This window comes from Ictalurus punctatus, chromosome 24 (genome assembly GCF_001660625.3).
Source record: "Ictalurus punctatus breed USDA103 chromosome 24, Coco_2.0, whole genome shotgun sequence".
In the NCBI taxonomy this organism is placed as follows: Eukaryota; Metazoa; Chordata; class Actinopteri; order Siluriformes; family Ictaluridae; genus Ictalurus; species Ictalurus punctatus.
This window is the reverse complement of record NC_030439.2, coordinates 16102627-16122428: the sequence shown is the minus strand read 5'-3', so window position 1 is coordinate 16122428 and position 19802 is coordinate 16102627. Positions and strand designations below refer to the sequence as shown.

At 41.2% G+C, this 19802-nt stretch overlaps 2 protein-coding genes across 5 annotated transcripts in view; one reads left to right on the top strand and one right to left on the bottom strand.

The window, feature by feature from the left end:
- The window catches only part of LOC108256914 (tubulin alpha-8 chain), a 52118-nt gene that overhangs the window by 6071 nt on the left and 26245 nt on the right, over positions 1 to 19802 (top strand). The gene's annotated exons all lie outside the window — the stretch shown is intronic.
- Positions 1 to 19802, bottom strand: part of ptk2aa (protein tyrosine kinase 2aa) — a 110549-nt gene that overhangs the window by 71733 nt on the left and 19014 nt on the right. The window contains exons 1-2 of one of the 3 annotated variants that reach the window (XM_053675500.1): positions 19137 to 19224; positions 5529 to 5555 (exon numbers count right to left, since the gene is read on the bottom strand). The exons of 1 other annotated variant lie outside the window; for it this stretch is intronic. In XM_053675500.1, the coding sequence (XP_053531475.1) occupies positions 5529 to 5555; positions 19137 to 19155 (46 nt within the window). In that variant the 5' untranslated portion in view covers positions 19156 to 19224. Of the gene's footprint in view, positions 1 to 5528; positions 5556 to 19136; positions 19225 to 19802 lie in introns of those variants that run through there. One more of the 3 variants, XM_053675504.1, reaches the window with a different exon arrangement.

Below are 19802 nucleotides of genomic sequence, written 5' to 3'. Positions count from 1 at the left end.
GGTGCTTATCAGCAGGGGATCTCCCTGTGTTTGACATCCATTCAAAAGACACACAGAGAAGCCAGGAGCACGTTTCAGTCCTGCATTCCTGGAAAGCAGAGATAGCATTAAGCCAAGCCATTCACAGAGTCTGATACGACTGTTCCTCAGACACGACGGAAATACCAGGCCGGCTGCGTTTCAGTCTGGAATCTACTTAGACCTTCTGTTACCACACACCGAGAGCCATGTCTCAGACTACAGAGCACTCGATACTAACCGTTTTCATTTCAGCAATTTCATCTTGTTCTCGGAAGTGCTTCTCAATTACAGGGACGTATACACCGATGCACGAATACAGCGGTGATGCACTTGCCTCTAGAGTGAGATTTCAAAATTTGAACATTGGGGAAAAGCCCGTCCTGATGAGACAGTTTTAGTCCAAACAGCCATGTATTTCAACTCCAGCCAAAAATGTTCCCAATATCAGACTAACGTTCACAGTATCAGCTCCAGGACAGCAGGAGGCGGACGAGGAAGTTGACGGACCTCCCCCAAAACAACCATTCACATTAACAGTGGGGTACGGATCTCTCACACAAAGGATTAACACAAAAAAGGAAAAAGGGTTAAGACAGGAGAGGTGGCCTCCCCTTCCTTTTTACAAACCCTCATGTCCGGCCCACTGTCTTCTACACACACATGCACACATACAAAGGCCTTTCACAACAACGGCCATATTTCCATCACCGGAGCGGACGCTGGACACGCAGCAGACCGGCGGTGCTTAAACATGCTGCAAGAAGTCAACAAATAAATCTGTGAGCAGGAGGTGTTACTGCCACAGCTGGAGCTGCTTCATTAAGAAAGCGGGCTGTCCCTATTGTGACAGAAAACCCAAGGGATGTGAAGTAGTATTCAAATCGTGGCTATATATTGTCAAGACAAAGATAGACAACTGAAAGACCGAACATATGGTGCATAGCGTTAGAGTGGATAACGAGTAAATTTAAAGGAAGTGCCTGTGAATGGACAATATCAAATTATAATCAGGGTGTAAGGCGTTGTCCATGAATTTCTGTGGAGGAGCTGATTCAGAGCAGATGGGAGTCGCTTCCTTTAGCATTATAACCTGCTCTTTCACTTCCTCTTCGTCCTTCTCTTCCTCTCGGCTACAAGTCGACTACGCTAGAGTGTAGAGCATTTACTCCACTCGGTTTAAATGCTTTACTGAAGTCACGATGTAGAGCGTCTCTTTCACATGGATCTCGACATTCAAGGGTCGCTAATTCTTGACCTTGACTATCAATTATCCTTCAGAGTCTGAGAAAATGGAGCCATAACGCCAGACCTATTGCATTTGCATCTAAAGGGGGAAATGTACCACATTAAATGATCAAGTTTAAAATGTTACACAATGCCGGCATGATGATATAAAAACAAACGTTTTGGCAGGTGTTCTGCTCGCAAAGCTGACAGGGTTCCTTAATGGTTCTTCAGCTTGTTAAGGGCTCTAGCATCTACTTGATAATGGACTCTCCTTCCTTCCCGACACAAGCAGAAAATGAACTCTGATCCAAGATCAGCTCTGCATACTGATAATGTCTGGGCACGTATATGAAGCACAGAAAACGAATGCTGGTTTAGGATCAGTTCTGAATACTGATCACGGCACTCAAAACAATCTTAGCATATGAATGCTGATCTAGAACCATTCCTGCATATTTATTAATGTCAGAAAACTAATGACAAAATGCTGATCTGAGATCAGTTCTGCATGCTGATCACAGCCATGCCCTCACAAGAAACAATAATAAATTCTGATCTAGGATCAGTTTGGTATGCTAATCATGGCCCAGCATGTGATGCACCATGATTAGTACACAGAACAGATCCTAGATCAGCATTCATCCATTTTGCACACTGACCCAAAGTCAGTATTCAATTCCTGATTTGCTCAGGTGTGCTGCACCATGATTATTACATAACACTGATCCTAGATCAGCATCAGTTTGGCATACTAATCACTGCGCAGCACTCAGAAGAATTTCAGAGAATGAACGCTGATCTAGGATCAGTGTTGCTCTGTGCACATTAGTCAACCTAACCAGAGCAGAACTACATTTCATCATTTGGGCTGTGCGTCAGCATGTACACAGCCAGCCTAACAATAATGACAGTGCAGTTCAGAACACACACAGTAAAGCTTAAAGCTGAACAACAACACAAAAAGCATCAACAAGTAAACATGAAGAGCACATTCATATAAAGAGCTCTCAGTAGCACTGGGAAGACTAATTGCTCATCTGTGTATTGACTCTATAAGGGCACGAAGAAAAAGTGCTTCATTAAAGGGGACAGCTCTGAGTAATTACAGAAGGCTATGAGCTCTATATCAAGAGTAATAACACTTCATTCGATTCTGCAGAAGGGAGAGCGAGCTTAGAAATAGAAAGCTCGCCACAAGCATCCTAATCCTCTTCACAAAATGTCAAAATTAATTATGAAAGCGTGAACGCATGAACGCCTACACACGCACACACGACGGCAGAAATAAATCAACGACTCGGTGGGCTGAAGCAGAATTACACAATGAAGGCTGCTGGCTTTTGCTGCAAAAATAAGAAGCAAGAGCGACAGTCAAAATGTCCAGAAGAACTGTGGCTGGTTCTGCAAGATGCTCAGGAAAACTTACAGCTCGTTTCCTTATAAATCTGCACACACTGTCCCGGAGACTGCTATTTTTATCTTTATCTTTGTGTTGCACCAAATATTGACTTTACTCGTTTACTTTCATTTCACTTTACATTTACTGCTCTTCACAGTATCTTTCACTATTTTGAAGGCAGCATTTCCTTGTATGTGCCTAAAACTTTTGCACAGCACTATTATACACAACCCCAATTCCAAAAAGTTGGGACACTGTGTAAAATGTAAATAAAAACAGAATGCAATGACTTGCAAATCTCATAAACCCATACGTTATTCACAATAGAACATAAGGTTATAGAACACACACACACACATATATACATATATATATATAAATAATGCACACATAATGTATATGTGTGTGTATATATACACACACACACACGCGTATATACACATACATTTTATATATATTATATATATATATATATATATATATATATATAATATATATATATATATATATATATAAAAAAAACGTATATGTATGTGTGTATATATACATACATACACACACACATACATTATATATACACACACATATACATTGTGTGTGTGTGTGTGTGTGTGTGTACACACACACACACACACACACACACACACACAACCCTATGTTCTATTGTGGATAACATTATCCATCCATCCATCTCTGTATCTACCTTGCTTGTTATGAGTCAGTCAGTGATAACTGTATAAATACTTCCCAATCTGCTGTCATGAGGCATCGGATTGGCTTAGCAATGAGTTTGTTGCCCACTGTGGGACCCAGCTGTGTATTCTCGTTAGAGATTCTCATTTCTGATAAAAACATAAAACACAAAGTATTCTCCATTGTTGATGCCACTCATATGATTGACACTGTAGCGCTGAAGAAACTCCCTAATCAATTCGCGCTGTATCGCACATCATACACTATCATACACTGCATAATAAATCAGGCAGTGGAGGAAAATGCCACTCAAACACTCTTCCTCCCCAAACGCCCCCATTTCCATCCACACACACAAAGCGCATGAAATATTGATGCTATTTACACGTGCTGCTGCTGTTACACTCACACACACCACTGACTTCTGAACACAGGGACAACAGCACCAAAAATATCTCCCACCGAACATCTCAGAGGACTATACACACACAGTTTGCACACACACTCAGATACAGTCTTTTTAATTTCAGTTCACTTTTTAATTTTAATTTCATTTCATTAACTTCAGATTTTCCTTTTGATGACAAATAGCTGGTCACTAAATATTTGTCTTCTTTTCTCCAACTGTACTTTTGGGGTTAAAGAAATAAGGGCCGCTGATGACCAGTCTGTCGCATTATTCTTTAATAATTCAAGAGACCGGAGTCAATTATTCCACTTATAACACCGTTACCACACCTGAAGACATTGTTCAGATGTTTTACATCAAGACATTGATCAAGACTTGTGTGTGGAACTAATTTATGACGCATACCATCTCAATCCTCTGTTGTTAATTCCAAAACATTGTTTTAGAGCTAGTAACAGAGGCCTGAGCCATTGATATTGGGAAGAGAGAGAGAGAGAGAGCGAGAGAGAGAGCGAGAGAGAGAGCGAGAGAGGGAAGGAGGGAGGGAGAGAGAGAGGATGAAGGAGGGTGGGAGAGAGAAGGAGGGAGGGAGAGAGAGAGAGAAAGAGAGAGAGAGAGGATGAAGGAGGGTGGGAGAGAGAGAAAGAAGGAGGGAGGGAGAGAGAGTGAGTGAGAGAGAGAAGGAGAGAGGGAAAAAGGGATGCGAGAGAGAGAGAGATCACAGTCCCCCCATTTCATGCCGATCATGTAGAAATAGAGCAGATAGATAGATAGATAGATAGATAGATAGATAGATAAATAAATAAATATGGATAATTTTTTTTTTTTTTTTTTTTTTTTTTTTAACACAGACTTTTCTGTCTCATTAATGCATTTTTTTCTTGCTCTCTCTCTCCAATAACTACACATCAATGCAACACATCTCTAGTAAACTTAAAAAACTTGTAAAATTTCTAGTAAACACCCCGTCGTCAATTATTACTTACGTATTTCTGGAAAATCGAAAATGCCTGTCAACTTGACGAAGTGATCTGGAAATCTAATGCGGTCAAGACCTGACTGGAATTACTTTAGCTGTGCATTTACTGAAAAATAACTGCACACCTCAGAACGCCTGTCACCCAATCAGAATCAGGAAATCAACAGCGCTGTGGTATAATGAAATAATCTTGTGGCATGCCTTTAATGATTTTAATCCATATCAAACCTTACAGGTATGTTCATCGCTCCTGAAGCACTGCCTTCTAAGATGCTTACTTGTGCGACAGTACACTTAGCAAGGCATCAAAGAAACTTCACCAAGTGTGAATCAAATATCTGGGTGTATATAGCAAAGAAACTGGAAACAAAAACCAGGTGACTTTTCATGCTGCGTTACAGCGTAACACACTCCGAGTAAAGCACTTTCTACCCTCTTCCGTATACAGGAGCTCATGGAATCCAGCGGTTGACTAGTGCCAGTTTTACGCCCTTGTCTCCCGGGTGAGGACAGCCGTGGCATTACTGGGGTTTTGACGATTTCATGATCTCCCGACGACGGTGATTGTCCAACATCCACACATCATCCTGTCAAATTTACGATCCGAATAGAGGCAACGTAAATCACAGCAGTACTTTACGTTATGTTCTAGGACAGGATGCTGCACACAAATGTTTGAATAAATCCTGATTTTCAGTAGGGTCTCTCACAGAGGGGTGAGATGACTAATATGATAGTATGTCACTGGGATAAGTCTTGAGAGAGGGTTTTAAGGAAGAAAAAGAAATAAATCCACTCACCTGTGTAATAGGAAATTCGTGAAATATCTGGAGAGAGAGAGAGAGAGAGAGAGAGAGAGAGAGAGAGAGAGAGAGAGAGAGAGAGAGAGTGTCAGTGAGTCAGTCATTTTAGCTTTTAGCACATTTGTAATAGACATTTGGTAGCATGTGGTTTTGTGGGTCAGCCTTAATCCATCAGGGGAAGCCTACAGCCAGACTGGCCTGGACACACAGCACCTCCCCCCATCCCACCCCCCACCTATGCTCACACTCACAAATCTGGGACACACCCACCAATTCCCCTTATTAGTTATGGCATTATTACATATAAAGATACTGAGCACAGTAAATAAATGTTCAGTATATAAGCTGCCTGTGAATACTAAACTGCACAGGCAGCAGGTTAAATGAATGAATGGTTGAGGATGGACGCCAAGTGTGGCTATCTAATGTCACTGTGGCTTAGCAACTTGGAGCTTGTTTATAAACGATTCAGGATGAACCCGAGCTACATGGACAGGAAGAAGAAGAAAGAAAAAAAAAACAGGTTACACAAAAAGCCAAAATAACGATCAGCCACAAACTAAAAGCCATGAGTGAAGAGTCACACAGTAACAACCTTCAACCTGTGTAGGTATGAAAGAGAGAGAAGCGTATAAGTGTAGGAAAGAAATAGTGTGTGTGCGCATGTGAGTGAGAGTGTGTGTGAGTGTGTGCGAGTGTGTGTTGGATAGAGACGGGAGGCAGTAAAACATCCATAACACATCCAAAACACATCCATAACACATCCATAACCCCTCCATACTGCAACCTTAATACTACAATAACTAACACAAATAAAAAGTACAAATTCTGTTTAATTATTTCATCCGGTTCAATTTAACAGTTATGTATCATTCTTTCTTTCCTTCCTTCCTTCTCTTTTCTTTCCTTCCTCTTTCTTTATTTCCTTCCTTCCGCTTTCTTTCCTTCCTTTACCTTCCTTCCTCTTTCTTTCTTTCGCCTTCCTTCCTCTTTCCTTCCTTCTCCTTTCTTTCCTTCCTTCCTTCTCCTTTCCTTCATTATCTCCTTCCTTCCTCTTTCCTTCCTTCCTTCTCCTTTCTTTCCTTCCTTCCTTCTCCTTTCCTTCCTTCCTTCTCCTTTCCTTCCTTCCTTCCCCTTTCCTTTCTTCCTTCCTTCTCCTTTCATTCCCTCCTTCCTTCTCCTTTATTTCCTTCCTTCGCCTTCCTTCCTTCCTCTTTCTTTCCTTCCTTCCTTCCTTCCCCTTTCTTTCCTTCCATTGCCTTTCTTCCTTCCTATTTCTTTCCTTCCTTACTTTCATCTTTCCTTCCTTCCTTCCTTCCTTCTCCTTTCCTTCCTTCCTTCCTTCTCCTTACTTTTCTTCCTTCCTCCAAGCCTGCCCGTTGGACTTCTATGAATGAATAAATGGTATGTTGACACATTAGACAGAAAAGAAAAGCTTTTGTAAATATGGAGATCTCTTCTCAGACCCTTGTGTCTACAAATCAAAACGAGAGTCACATGATCACGGCACCTAGTAGAAAGAAGAAGAAAAAACTGGGTCATACTCCAAGTGTAATAAACCACGCTCAACTGTTTGTTTAGCCCCAGCAGTAAATAACAATTTACATCTAAAAACACAGTGAAACACGTTACAGTGTACGTTAGACCGTGTGATGGAGAAACAGCATATTAAAGGAAAACCTGGGGATTTCTGTGCAGCACATCTGTGTGCAGCACATCTGTACTGGACATGTGAACACATTTCAGTGAGAAAGGAAGAGAAAGCTGCTCTCCGTAAACATACTGATAAAAGAAGTCCAAGCCACTCCACCCATAAAATACATTTCAGATCTAGGAATGTAATGCCAAGTGAAAAAGTTGCTCTCTCTCTCATTTTGTTGTTCTTTTCTCATCTCTCTCTCTCTCATTCTCCCTACTGTTTCTCACTTTTTTCTTACTCTTCATCTGTATCTTACATTTTCTTTCTTACATGCATTCATTCTTTCCCCATGGTTTCTTCCTTTCCCCCCATTGATTCGTCCATTCTTTCCATTATTGTTTTTTCTACAATACCCCATTCTTTATTTTTCCTTCCTTCATTTTTCCCCCTTTTCAATCCTTCCATCCACCCATCCGTCCATAACCCATCTTTCCTTCACTCGGTCACTTCCTGGTCCCTCTAAGCACTGTGTATTTCCTTCAGAGAAATGCAAATCTAGTTGTTGAACCCTTTTCAGAAAGGAAGAACGTATATTGTAGGCTTCTAGATAGACCATTTAAAGGATTCCTTCTGAGGGACAAAACTAAAGAAGCCTTTAGGTTTCTATATTTAACTTCCACCTCAGTAGAAGGACAGAATAGTACAGCAAAAAGCGGAGTAACAAACTAAAAAGACCGTTTGGAGAGAGCTGGTGAAGCTGCTGCATCCAGGTACATCACCATGTCGAAGGCTAAAGAAGGGAGGCTGTTTGCAGGCAGAGGCTGAGTGGTAAGTACGTGCACCATGAGACAGGTCAGGACTCTTTTCACAGACAGGATGGTCAGGCTCATTTCCTAAAACCTGCTATCTATCACACACGGAGCACTACACCACCATATTAATGGAGCTGAACTTACATTAAGGTGCCTCAATTATTTATTACGCAGACTCTCTCAGACTTCTTTATGAGGTCTGATATGGAGGCCTAATGGAAGGGAGTTTCATGTTCAAGCTTAACCCCATGTTCACCCTGCATGCAATAAAGCAATAAAGTGACCATTCATTTCCTATGCAAGTTGAAAACATGGAAGTGACGTAGTGATGAATGAATGATTTTATGCAACACACTACATGATAAAACAACAAATACTAACGGATTTCCTCAAACAATTTTTCCTATGACGCAGGTTTTCAAACAGCCCTTTAGTTCCCCATTCTCACAGCTTAGGGTTCCTCAAGAATTTTTCAGATAACTAATGGTTCTAGCTTATTAGCTGTTTACCACATTTTCTTCCACAGAGAACAATAATGATAATAAAGATAAAAATAATCAAGACATTTAGCCATTTCATTGAACCATGTGAATGGTTCACATGACCGTCCACAGCTCACAGGATTAGCTTAGCTATTATGTAGTGAAGATCTCTGACCCTCAGGATAGCTTTCCTTAATCAACTTCCATTACGGTTTGGCGTGTGCTGTGGTCTCCCTGGTGCACAGGCGAGGCGTGATATTTAATAGACTGATCACCGCTCTCAGAGTATGAACCCTAACCCCTGGACCCCAGATTGGCATATACATCAATAAGTGAAAACGAGGACGCTGACTCAGGGTCAGAGCAACACCCCGCCCGTCTGTTTGCCTCCCAGAAATCTGTCAGACTGGCTGAAACCCAAACAGCTGCTTCACAATCTGTCAGCAAGAGACCTTTCTTATACTCTCACATATTCTGTTTACCCTCCACCTCCATCTGATCCACACAGAAGGCATACGGCCGGTGAGCTTGGAAGTGTAACCGAGCTGGGGGAATACATGCTGAATACAAGCACGGCTTTGTCTTCGCTGTTGGAGCGTTCGGGCTTAGACTTCAGAAAAGAAAAATGCTGGAAGTATGAGGATCTGTGTAAAATAACTCGATGCATTTATCCTAGAGACACTCAAAAGCAGTGAAGTGTTTATCTGACAAATCTTTAAACGACTCATCATATGCAGCAAGACTAACGGTTAGTCCTCTGGGAGCAAGTCAAGCAGATGTCGGGGAAAATTTTTTTTAAAAATCAGTGAAAAATTGCAGTGATGTGCCAGCAGGGATGCAGTAGTTCCACACGGCAAGTGTTTGGCAGAGCAGCAAGACAAAAAAAAACCTCTTGCTAGTCCACCTGGGTTTTATAAGTGGGCCTAGTGATGGGCAGATATGGCATCTGGACAGAACTGTAGTTCAGTTATAAATGGTAAGTGGTTTATCCAAAGCTTTACACTGTGTCTCATTCACCCGTTCACACACATACCAATGGTAGCAGAGCTGCCATGCAAGGCGCTAACTTTGGGTTCAGTGTCTTGCCCAAGGACACTTCGGCATGTCACGTGGGCCGGGAATCGAACCGCCAACCCTACGATCAGTGGACAACCCGCTCTACCACCTGACCCACAGCCGCCCAGTTATATTAACATGAAAATGAATGATGTATGAAAGGTCCTCAGGCATGAACTACATGTAAACTGTTTTGCTTTCCCCCCCCTCATATTAGGGGTGGGAATATCTAGCCACCTCATATTTTTAACCATTTTTATTCCACGTACCACAATGCAATTATAACACAAGTATGAAGTATGAATTGTGTTGCATGTTTGTTTTTCCTCCTATAACATACACCATGATGTATCCCAGTATAACCACTTTTAAAATAAATTTCCACCCGTTGTAAACATACTAGGCATAACGCATTTTCATTAAAAAGCTGTCAGAAGGAGTTTTGCTGTATACTAGTTGAATTTTCACATTTACATATTCAAAGGCAAAAACAAATAAATAAATAAATCCACATTTCAATGTTCATGCTCTCATGTTCATGCTCTCTGATTATGTCATGTTGTAGTGTGATGCAGAATCAAACAAGAAACAGTTATTTTTCACAATTATAAAGTGAGCTAAATTTGAAGTCACTGTCCATGCTTTTTATTTATTTTTTTTATTTTTGAATTTCCCTCTTTTTGTTCCTAATTTGATCACCTACCAATTCCCTCCCACCAGCCAGCTCTCCTCACTCACTCAGAGAAAAGTGCTATCCATCCTCGTCCACATGCACGAGTTTCGAGGTGGCTCTCTTGGGCCTGTGACTGTACGTCTTGCCCGATAATATTTCCACCTGATAATCTTCTTCCCATTGCCAACATAACAGCTTTACACTACATACATACAACGCTATCACTAAGGCAATGTTTACAGGAATGCATGCCACCATCAGTCACATACTATTGCTACTTACCCATATGTTTACAACACCAAGATATAGCGTTAGCTAATAGTAGGCAAATGTAAAAAAACACAAAAAAACAAAACCCCACTAGTGCATGAAAACCATGAGTTAACTAAATACTCAGGTAACAATACAATTCTTATCTCAGTACAGATTCTACAAGACCTGGCTTTGTTAAATTTGTTAAATTATATAATATTATTATAATTATCTTCTCAAGTATTAGCAAGGGCCGAATCAGTGAATCCCTTGTTTCAATCAATCACTTGGGCTTATTTCAGGCTCAAACATATTTCACCCGTCTGCTCTCTCAAAGGATGCTGTGTGAAATTTTAGATAAAGTACAGCAAGTGACATTTTAATACACCACTTACAGTCAGCAGCAGCTTTCTCTGTGACCACAGCTTCTTTTATATTTTTCATTAGAAAGGGCCGGGTTGAGCTGAACTATTTTCTGTGACCTTCATAATGCTGATAATTTCTCTCGGACGCGTCTCTTAGGTATGCTGCTTAACATGTTCCATACAATTATAACACGATTAACCAGGACAAATTTCTCAAGGTCTCTTTAAAAAAAATTTTTTTAAATCCTTTTTGATTCCTGGTGATCAACCTGATGGTTTTCTGAACATATTTTTATATTATATATATATATATATATATATATATATATATATATATATATATATATATATATATATATATATATAAATAAATATAAACACCTTTTCACAATACGCCACGCAAAACATACAGCCGTGTCCTAATCGCACCTATATTTTACAGTGAAATACTACGAAACAAGGAACACTCATTCTCGTTCAAGGTCGTTTAGCCCTTTTCCAAATACAAGGTGCCAAAACTAATGCTTGATCTGGAAGCGTTCTGTGCTTTTCAACTTGGAAAATAGGTTGGGAGCGTGGAGATGATCATTTTGTCAGCATGAACCCACTCAAGCAAGTTTATTTTCATGGCTGTTGTAAAAACTTAAAAGAATAACAAAATGGAGCAAAAATTCAAAAACAGCTAAATGAATTGCAAATAAGGGTGTAATAATTCTTTTTTTTTTTTTTTTTTTTTTGATGCATTGATTAGAATTCCTACCAGAATCCCTAATGGCAAAAATCAACTTTACATACCACAGAGGCTATACAGCATTCGAGTGGTCCAGGTACCATTTACAGGCTAATAACAGATTCATAAATTCAGCTGATCAGCAATGCAGAAATATGCCTTCAGAATACATTTAAATACACTAATATTTTGTTGCACTGCCTTTAGCTTTGATTACGGCGTGTATTCGTCATGGCATTGTTTTGACAACCTTATGCGATGTCAACATTTATTTGCGTCCAGAGCTGCCGATCTCGTATTGAGGGTGGGAGATTCAAACCCCTCCCTAAAGTCTTCTCCAGCACATCCCAAAGACTTTCAGTGTAGTTAAAGCCAGGACTTAGAGGCCAATTCATGTGTGAAAATGAATCCTCCTGCTCTCTGAACCACTCTACCATAAGATTCATCAGATGAATCTTTGCATTGTCATGCTGGAATATGCCTGTGCCGTCAGGGAAGAAAAAAAAAAAAAAAAAAAAAAAAAAAACTCCATCGACCTGGTGTGTTCAGGTACAGAGCTGACTTCATTTTATTGCTGCATAATGTTTCTGAGCCTAGACCTGAACAATTTAAGCAACCCCAGATCATAACACTTCCTCCAGAGGCTTGTACAGTAGGCACTATGCATCACTTCATGTGCTTCTCGTCTTATCCTGATGCACCCATCGATTTGGAACAGGATATATCTGGACTCTTCAGACCACATGACCTTTTTCCATTGCTTTTTCCACAAATCCAATCTTTATGCTCCGTAGTAAACTGAAGTCATTTTTTCCCGATTAGCCTCACACTGATTAGACTGATTTAATCACCGATTAAACAGCTGTTTAGTCCCAATCCTGTAAGTTCTTGTCACATTGTGCATGTGGAAATGCTCTTACTTTCACTATTAAACAGAGCCATGAGTCGTACTGTCGATTTTTTACGATGTGACTTCCCCAAGCGTTTTAAAGGCCTTCGATCACGATCATTTGAGATTTTTTTCCGACCGCATTTCCTCCGCCAAGTTAACAGTTCGCCGCTCTCCGTCCAGGTTTTAATAATGCGTTGGACAGTTCTTAGCCCAATCCCAGTGACTTCAGCAATCCTCTTAGTTGTTTTCTTTGCTTGGTGCAGGCCAATAATTCTTCTGACATAGTTGTTTAAAAATGAGAAGCTACACACTGCATCAGTTAGGGTTAAAAGAATTGTTGCCAACTAAAACATAGCAAATCAGTGCAATAATGACTCAATCATAGGCTCTAAACTATTTGCTTAGTTAAATCCAAAGAGCGACCTTTTTTTTTTTTTTTGGCCAGGTGGTGTATTTCTCAAAGAAGCTTGAACCGCTAAACCAAACTGCTGTTCAGTGTACTGAATCGAACTGAATCTTAATTTACAAAATCGCTTCTGAATCAAACTGAAAGCCAATTCATCATGAATCGAATCAATTTTCACACCACTAATAGAAATGAACGCTCCGTGGGAGACATACTGGTCTTACTGGAAGATGTAACAAACTAAATAAGAGCTTGACTTTCAGAATGTGTTCAGAATGATTGTGAAGAGTCGATTCATGATTCATCGGTCTCAATCACGAATGTCTTGTCTTAATTGTAATCTAAGATAGAACGACGATGACTGACTTTGTACAGTTCTCATAGCCAAAAGTGCAATTTCACGAAGGGAAAAAAAAAAGGCCCTTCACAGTTTTTATTTTTTTTCCATTTAATAAAACAGCTCTCACCCCAAACAAGCACTGGCTCCATCAGCAGCACTGTGTCGATGAAAAAGTGAGAACTGAAAGGCACTCATTAGATCCCTCATTACTGTCCAGCGGCATGTTGCTGGCCTGAAAGAGCTAGAAACTAATAGCTCAGGGCAATTTAAGCAGCCGTGATTGATTCTCCTTTTGCGTTTGTAGACAGCGAGAGGCTTTGTTACTGAAGACAGTCTCCTACTTTGTGAGAGAGTGCACAACCCGGCAATTTCAGAGCCGAGTAATTACACAGGCGCACAGGAGAGCACAGGAAGAGTGAGTGCACACATGAAGCATGCCGTTGGTGATTTCATCAGCCTTTCATCGGCCAAGACGGTTTTGCAGGCAGAGGTTAAAACCTTCATTTTCCCCCCTCCCCTTCCCTTCCTTTGCCCTCGTCCTCTCACCCACTACAACAGAATGTGGATATTGAGACACAGGAATTCCCCTCCTCCTACCCAGACTAGCACTGCTGCAGAAGAGCACCATGTGGATCTGTGGAGATACCACAGGACTGAGCTCGGATACTGCAGCCTCCCGTGTGTGTGTGTGTAGGTCGCAGATACACCTCAGGTACACCTCACTAATCATCGATTCGATACATCTTACATGCTCGATGTAAAACTCTCTGAAAATTACTATGTGCCATCCAGGATATGCTAACTGAATGCCTGAGAAGCTCAAGGTGAAATCAATGCCACTATCGGCTACAGCGATGGTCCTTTTAAAGTGCTGATATGACACAGCGTATATATTCAGGAATTATGTTATTCAGTCATTGGGTCTCTTTCTGAAACCTTCTGGGCTTTTTAAATAAAGATTTAATTCAAAATCTTTGGATTCACCCCTCCCTAGTTTGATGCAGCCCTATCACACTCTTACTTTAGAATAGTAAGCATTCCTTTACAGATTTGTGTGTCTACAATCCAAGATCTCCGTTCTTGTCGAAGTGGTGGAGCAATTCTTCAAATATCTGCATCACAATGGCGCTCTGTACTTTTATGGCCATGAGAGAGTTATTACCAAGCTAATGAAATTTTCAATATTAGTCTTTTCAGCTAATAATGTTTAAACATACTGTGGGAACAAAGTGCTTGCCTCCATGCTAAGTGGTGCCTGTCCAAACCAAGCATTTTGGGTGACAGGGTGGTGTAGCAGTTAGTGTTCATACCCTACAGTGACCCTGAGCTTGGGTTACTGTCTGTGAATTTCTGTGTATGTCCTCCAGGTTCTCAGTTTCCCTTCACCTCCCAAAAACATGACATTAGGTAGACTGGCTACACCGAATTGCCCCTAGGTATGAATGATGGTAGGTGCTCTGCGATGGACTGGCACCCCACATCCGGTGTGTACTGCGGCTGGCGTACTGCGGCTGGCGAAAAAAAACGAAGAAAAAAATTTCAGAGCATGTGATAAAGTCAGCTTAAATGTTACGGCTCAGAGCAGAGCCGTGGGCCAACTGAACTATGACCGCAGCACTGAACTGCTCTGTAAATTACAACGTCCGCCGTGCCATCAGTCTCTCTCCATCTCCCTCGCCATCCATGCAGGACGCACCACAGAAGCAGTAGGACCCAATTTCCCAAGATCCTTGACCACAGAGGAGTGCTGAACCACCAGAGCTCTGACAAGGTCAGGCGCCCGAGGCCAGCGGCTCTGCGGCTGTGTACCGATCCACTCGGAGGAAGTGAAGAGACGGCGTCCTTCAAACAGCACAGATCAGCAGCTGCTACATTACACGTCATAACAATATCCAGGGTATTGAATTAAAGGATATTACTGTGACATTGCCTGAAATAGGACACTGCTGTCTACAGCAGAACGTTCGTCAATACTCCATGACTGAACTGCGCGATTTATTCCATTCACTCCAGCCCTGTTTTAGTCCAAATTTAGGTGACAAGAAAATACAGCAATTTTAGTCAGCAGCTATTGATCTTCAGATATAAAACCTACACATTAGACGATGCAGCAGATGTGTTTAACTAATATGCAACACAAACGGTCTTTCATCTCTCAGGGTATGTCCCAGAGGACTGTCAGAGTACATCTGACTATGTTAAACAACGTTTAAAAATGAACACACTTACAACCATCTCATCATGCTGGAACACTGATTTCATGTAACTTATCAGAATGGGTAAATCTTCATTATGGATTTGTGACACACACACGAGTGCGCACATGCGTTCGCACACACACCTTCCTCCTTTTGAGTATCTCTTTGATTCCAGTCCTTGAGGGCAGGAATGGGGGTGGATGGTGTGGTGGTAGAAGCATGCCTCATTCAAGAGACCTCCGACTGCTACTCCCACACTACCCTACAGGCTCCTAACACACACACACACACACACACACACACACACACACACACACACACACACACGAAGCACCAGGCAAGCAAAAGTGAATGTCATTACCCGGTCCTGTGCTTTGGGGCCCAGTGATCTTTTAACAGTTACTTGAACAGCAAAGAAAATGACGCTACATTTAACCGACTTGATGTGCATAAATACAACATGAAGAAGTCAACACAGCCAAAAGTGTTTGTGGCATTTGTCTAAGATGTGAATTCCTACATGAAGTTAAACGGTACATAATTTGAATTATGTACAAGATGAATTTCTCGTAGGGTTTTGAGGACAAAAGTTGAGTTAAGGTATGTTCATACATACAGTGGTTTTATCACTGCAAGTCGCAGTACTATAAAGTCACCAGTAGGCATTCCTACTACAGGTTGCCATTGTAACATTTATCAGTGGATGACACAGCTAGCATTGTACTTTTGACAACAAATCAGCTTTCTTCTGGCTAAAATTCAACTTTCTGGAGGGAGAGTGTTTGTACAGGGCATCTCAAAATATTAGAATAAAGAATTTATCATACAGAAATGTCAGCCATCTGAAAAGTATGTTAATTTATGCTCTCAATATTTGGTCGGGGCTTTAATCCTTTTGCATGAATTACTGCATCAGTGCGGCGTGGCATGTAGACGATCAGTCTGTGGCACTGCTGAGGTGTTCTGGAAGCCCAGGTTGCTTTGATAGCGGCCTTCAGCTCGTCTGTATTGTTGTGTCTGTTGTCTCACAGATTGTCTCATATGGGGTTCAGGTCAGGCGAGTTGGCTGGTCAATCAAGCACAGTAATACCATGCTCAGCAAACCAGTCACTAGTAGTTTTGTCACTGTGGGCAGGTGCTGAGTCCTGCAGGAAAAGGAAATCAGCATCTCCATAAAGCTCGTCAGCAGATGGAAGCATGAAGTGCCTGGTAGACGCTGCATCGACTCTCGACTTGAGAAAGCACAGTGGACCAACACCACCAGATGACATGGCACCACAAATCACCACTGACTGTGGAAACTTCACACTGGACTTCAAGCAACTTGGATTCTGTTCCTCTCCACTCTTCCTCCAGACTCTGGGACCTTGATTTCTAAATGAAATGCTAAATTTATTTTCATCTTCCCTATGATTGTAGTTGTGTGTACTGAACCAGACTGAAAGATTAAAGCCTCAGGAAACCTTTGCAGGTGTTTTGAGTTAATTAACTGATTAGAGCTTTTCTCAGGTTGACATTTCTGTATTATTAATTCTTTATTCTAATATTTTGAGATACCGGATTTGTTATTTCCATGAGCTGCAAGCCGTAATCATGGAGATTAAAACAACAACAACAACAACAACAACAACAACAAAAAAGGCTTGAAATATTTCACTTTAGGTGTAATGAATCTACAATATATGAAATCTGGACTTTTTGTATTAAAATACGGGGAAAAAATGAACTATTCCAAGATATGAAAGTGCAGGCGCTTGACTGTCTGGGTCCACAAACCAATCTGGAATCGCAGGGAGCATGACGCATCACGGATCCTGCGCGTTCTACTGTCTTCACTGCCATCGGTAGTCACTGCACCAAGTCGCTCCGAATTTAAACTTCAATTTAAACAAATTGAAAGTTAAACTTTTCTCAACTTTGTTTTGTCACTGGACACGCCCACACCTAGTCACCAACGATCGCTATCGCAGAAGTCGGCAGCTCTCATTGAAAATGAATGGTCTCCAGTAGCTTCGTTGCGGCGAGTCTCTGTAGGTCAGAACATAGCTTTAAACTTGGAGTATTACCCTGAAGCTATGTCATATGAGCGATCACATCTTATAAGCTAGCGAGGATTCATTTATGTTGTGTTAGCTAGCTGGATACATTAGCACCAAATAAAAGAAGTGCCATTTAACTTAATGAACAGTAATATAATTGAACTCAAAAGTCAGATGTGCATGAGGCAGTAACAAGAAACAGTACCCATGTCAAGGTACATCACTTCACCAAAAAGCGCAGGAAATAATTCACACAGTTACATTCAAAAATACATATCGAATGTTTAGCAAACTGAGAAATATGGGTTTTTCCTGATGGATAAACCACTCGGAAATACCCGTCCTATCCAGTGAACCGACTCTCTTCAAGCTTCTGTTAGTAAAACGTCACAAGTGTAACTGCGGTACACTTTGAGACGAGCCGTGTCCTGTTCGTGTGTAGGATCTGTGTGTTATAAATCACCGCACAGGTTCACGGCATAGAAAGTCAGTGGATCAGATCATGTATAATGTCAAATCCGGTACCATAATCTGGTGTTTCACTCCAATAATGCACTCCAGACTGCACATAAACACACACATTACCTCACATATGGACACGGATATGAAATTAAGATAAGATAATAAGATAATACTTAGGGTTAGGGATGATGGAGAAATTGCATGATGGAGAAATTGCATGATTCATAGCAGTTTTTTTTTTTTTTTTACTATAATTACAACGTAAGTTACTTTATCAGCACGGCACAAACGGCATTACTCGCACACAGCATCGGTGTGCAATAAACCCTTTGCAATAAATAGATGTTTACTGATATAATTTTACACTTCTCTGAACGATATTATTTTGTTATAATAACACCATCATTTCTATCAATCGCTACCAAAAATATCAAACCCTTTTAGTATCTGTATTTTGCAGACAAAGTTGAAACTTTAATGTGACTATCACGTCTCAGAATTTCTCGTCATGATCTCATTATGTGAATTCATGTCTATATTATCCATCCCTACCTGAAATGCAGTGCATTTAAAAGTCAATACTTTTTCCAAACAGCAGGTCTTTACCGTGTATTTCATAACGCACACGATACCTTCAACGTCAAGACTTTCATGTCTCTTACCTACACTCCTATGGAAAGCCACAGCTGCTGAAAAGCAAAACCATCAAAAAGACCGCTTGTTTTGTGAGAAGGACAAGTCTCCATCGAAATGTCAAAGAGAACAAAACAAGAAAAGCAGCATTAAACATTAACCAGGACAGAGAAGGATGCCGTGACTCGCCCCGTTAACTCCGTGTAATGCTTAAGAAACGAGAGAGGCTATCGGTCACGGTGACAGACTATTATTCACAGAGGTTGTAATGATGTAATCGCCACTTCAGCAAAGTAGATGTTACACACTCGATGGCACCGAGCCAAAGGAGGACAGATGGACGAACGAAGCAAGAGAAATCATCTTGCCACGGCTGGAGTTTTCCCACATCTACACTACTGAAGTGAGAAATCGAACAGTGGTGACAATCAGAGCTGGAAAAAGGCTTCAAATCCACATGAAAATCACCTTAACTGTCTGTGTTTGAACTGTGAGAAACACATTCAATCCTTCTCCGCACACACACACACACACACACACACACGGTAAAGCCATGGTCATGCTTTCACCTATATTCAGATGCGTCCCTTTCAGTGCGGTGCTGAGTGGGAGGGGAAAACGCTTACCGTGGTATAGTCCTTCCATTAAAGATGAGAAATCCGTTTGCTTAGAAATCCACCCCTCGGTATTATACGATCCCTCCAAAGTGTGCTTCTATACACACACACACACACACACACACACACACACACAGAATCCACGTTTCTGCACACAGCCTTTATATTCCACACGCCTTCACACTGCAATAACAGCAAAATCCTGCCATGCAGAAAAACCCCCCGGTCGCAGATGGACGTGAAGGTAACAGAGTGTATGCGTGTGTGGAGTTTGTGCAGCAAATGAACAGTCGGGAAAAGGGGAGAAAACGGTAGGGGAGGGGGAGGAGGAGAGTTGGGGTTGGGGGGGTGGGTAGCTGGCTCATTCAGTAGCAAAGAGGGGGGAGGAGAAAAATAGAAGGGGAAGAGCAGAAAGAAGAGAGGGAGGAGAAATAAATATATATATAAAACACACACACGGAGGGTGGAGCGCACCGGAGGACTCTAGGGAGACAAACAGAGCATAGCCTGGGGTTAATAAGAAAGACAATACAATGAGACTGAGGGACTGAACGTGTAAAAGCAAAAAAACGTGGAAATAATGCTAATTAATGCCAACCCATAAGGAAAGATGGATGAGTGTAATATTACCAAAAGCCATCACCTACAGTTTAGTCATTACATGAGTGAGACTAA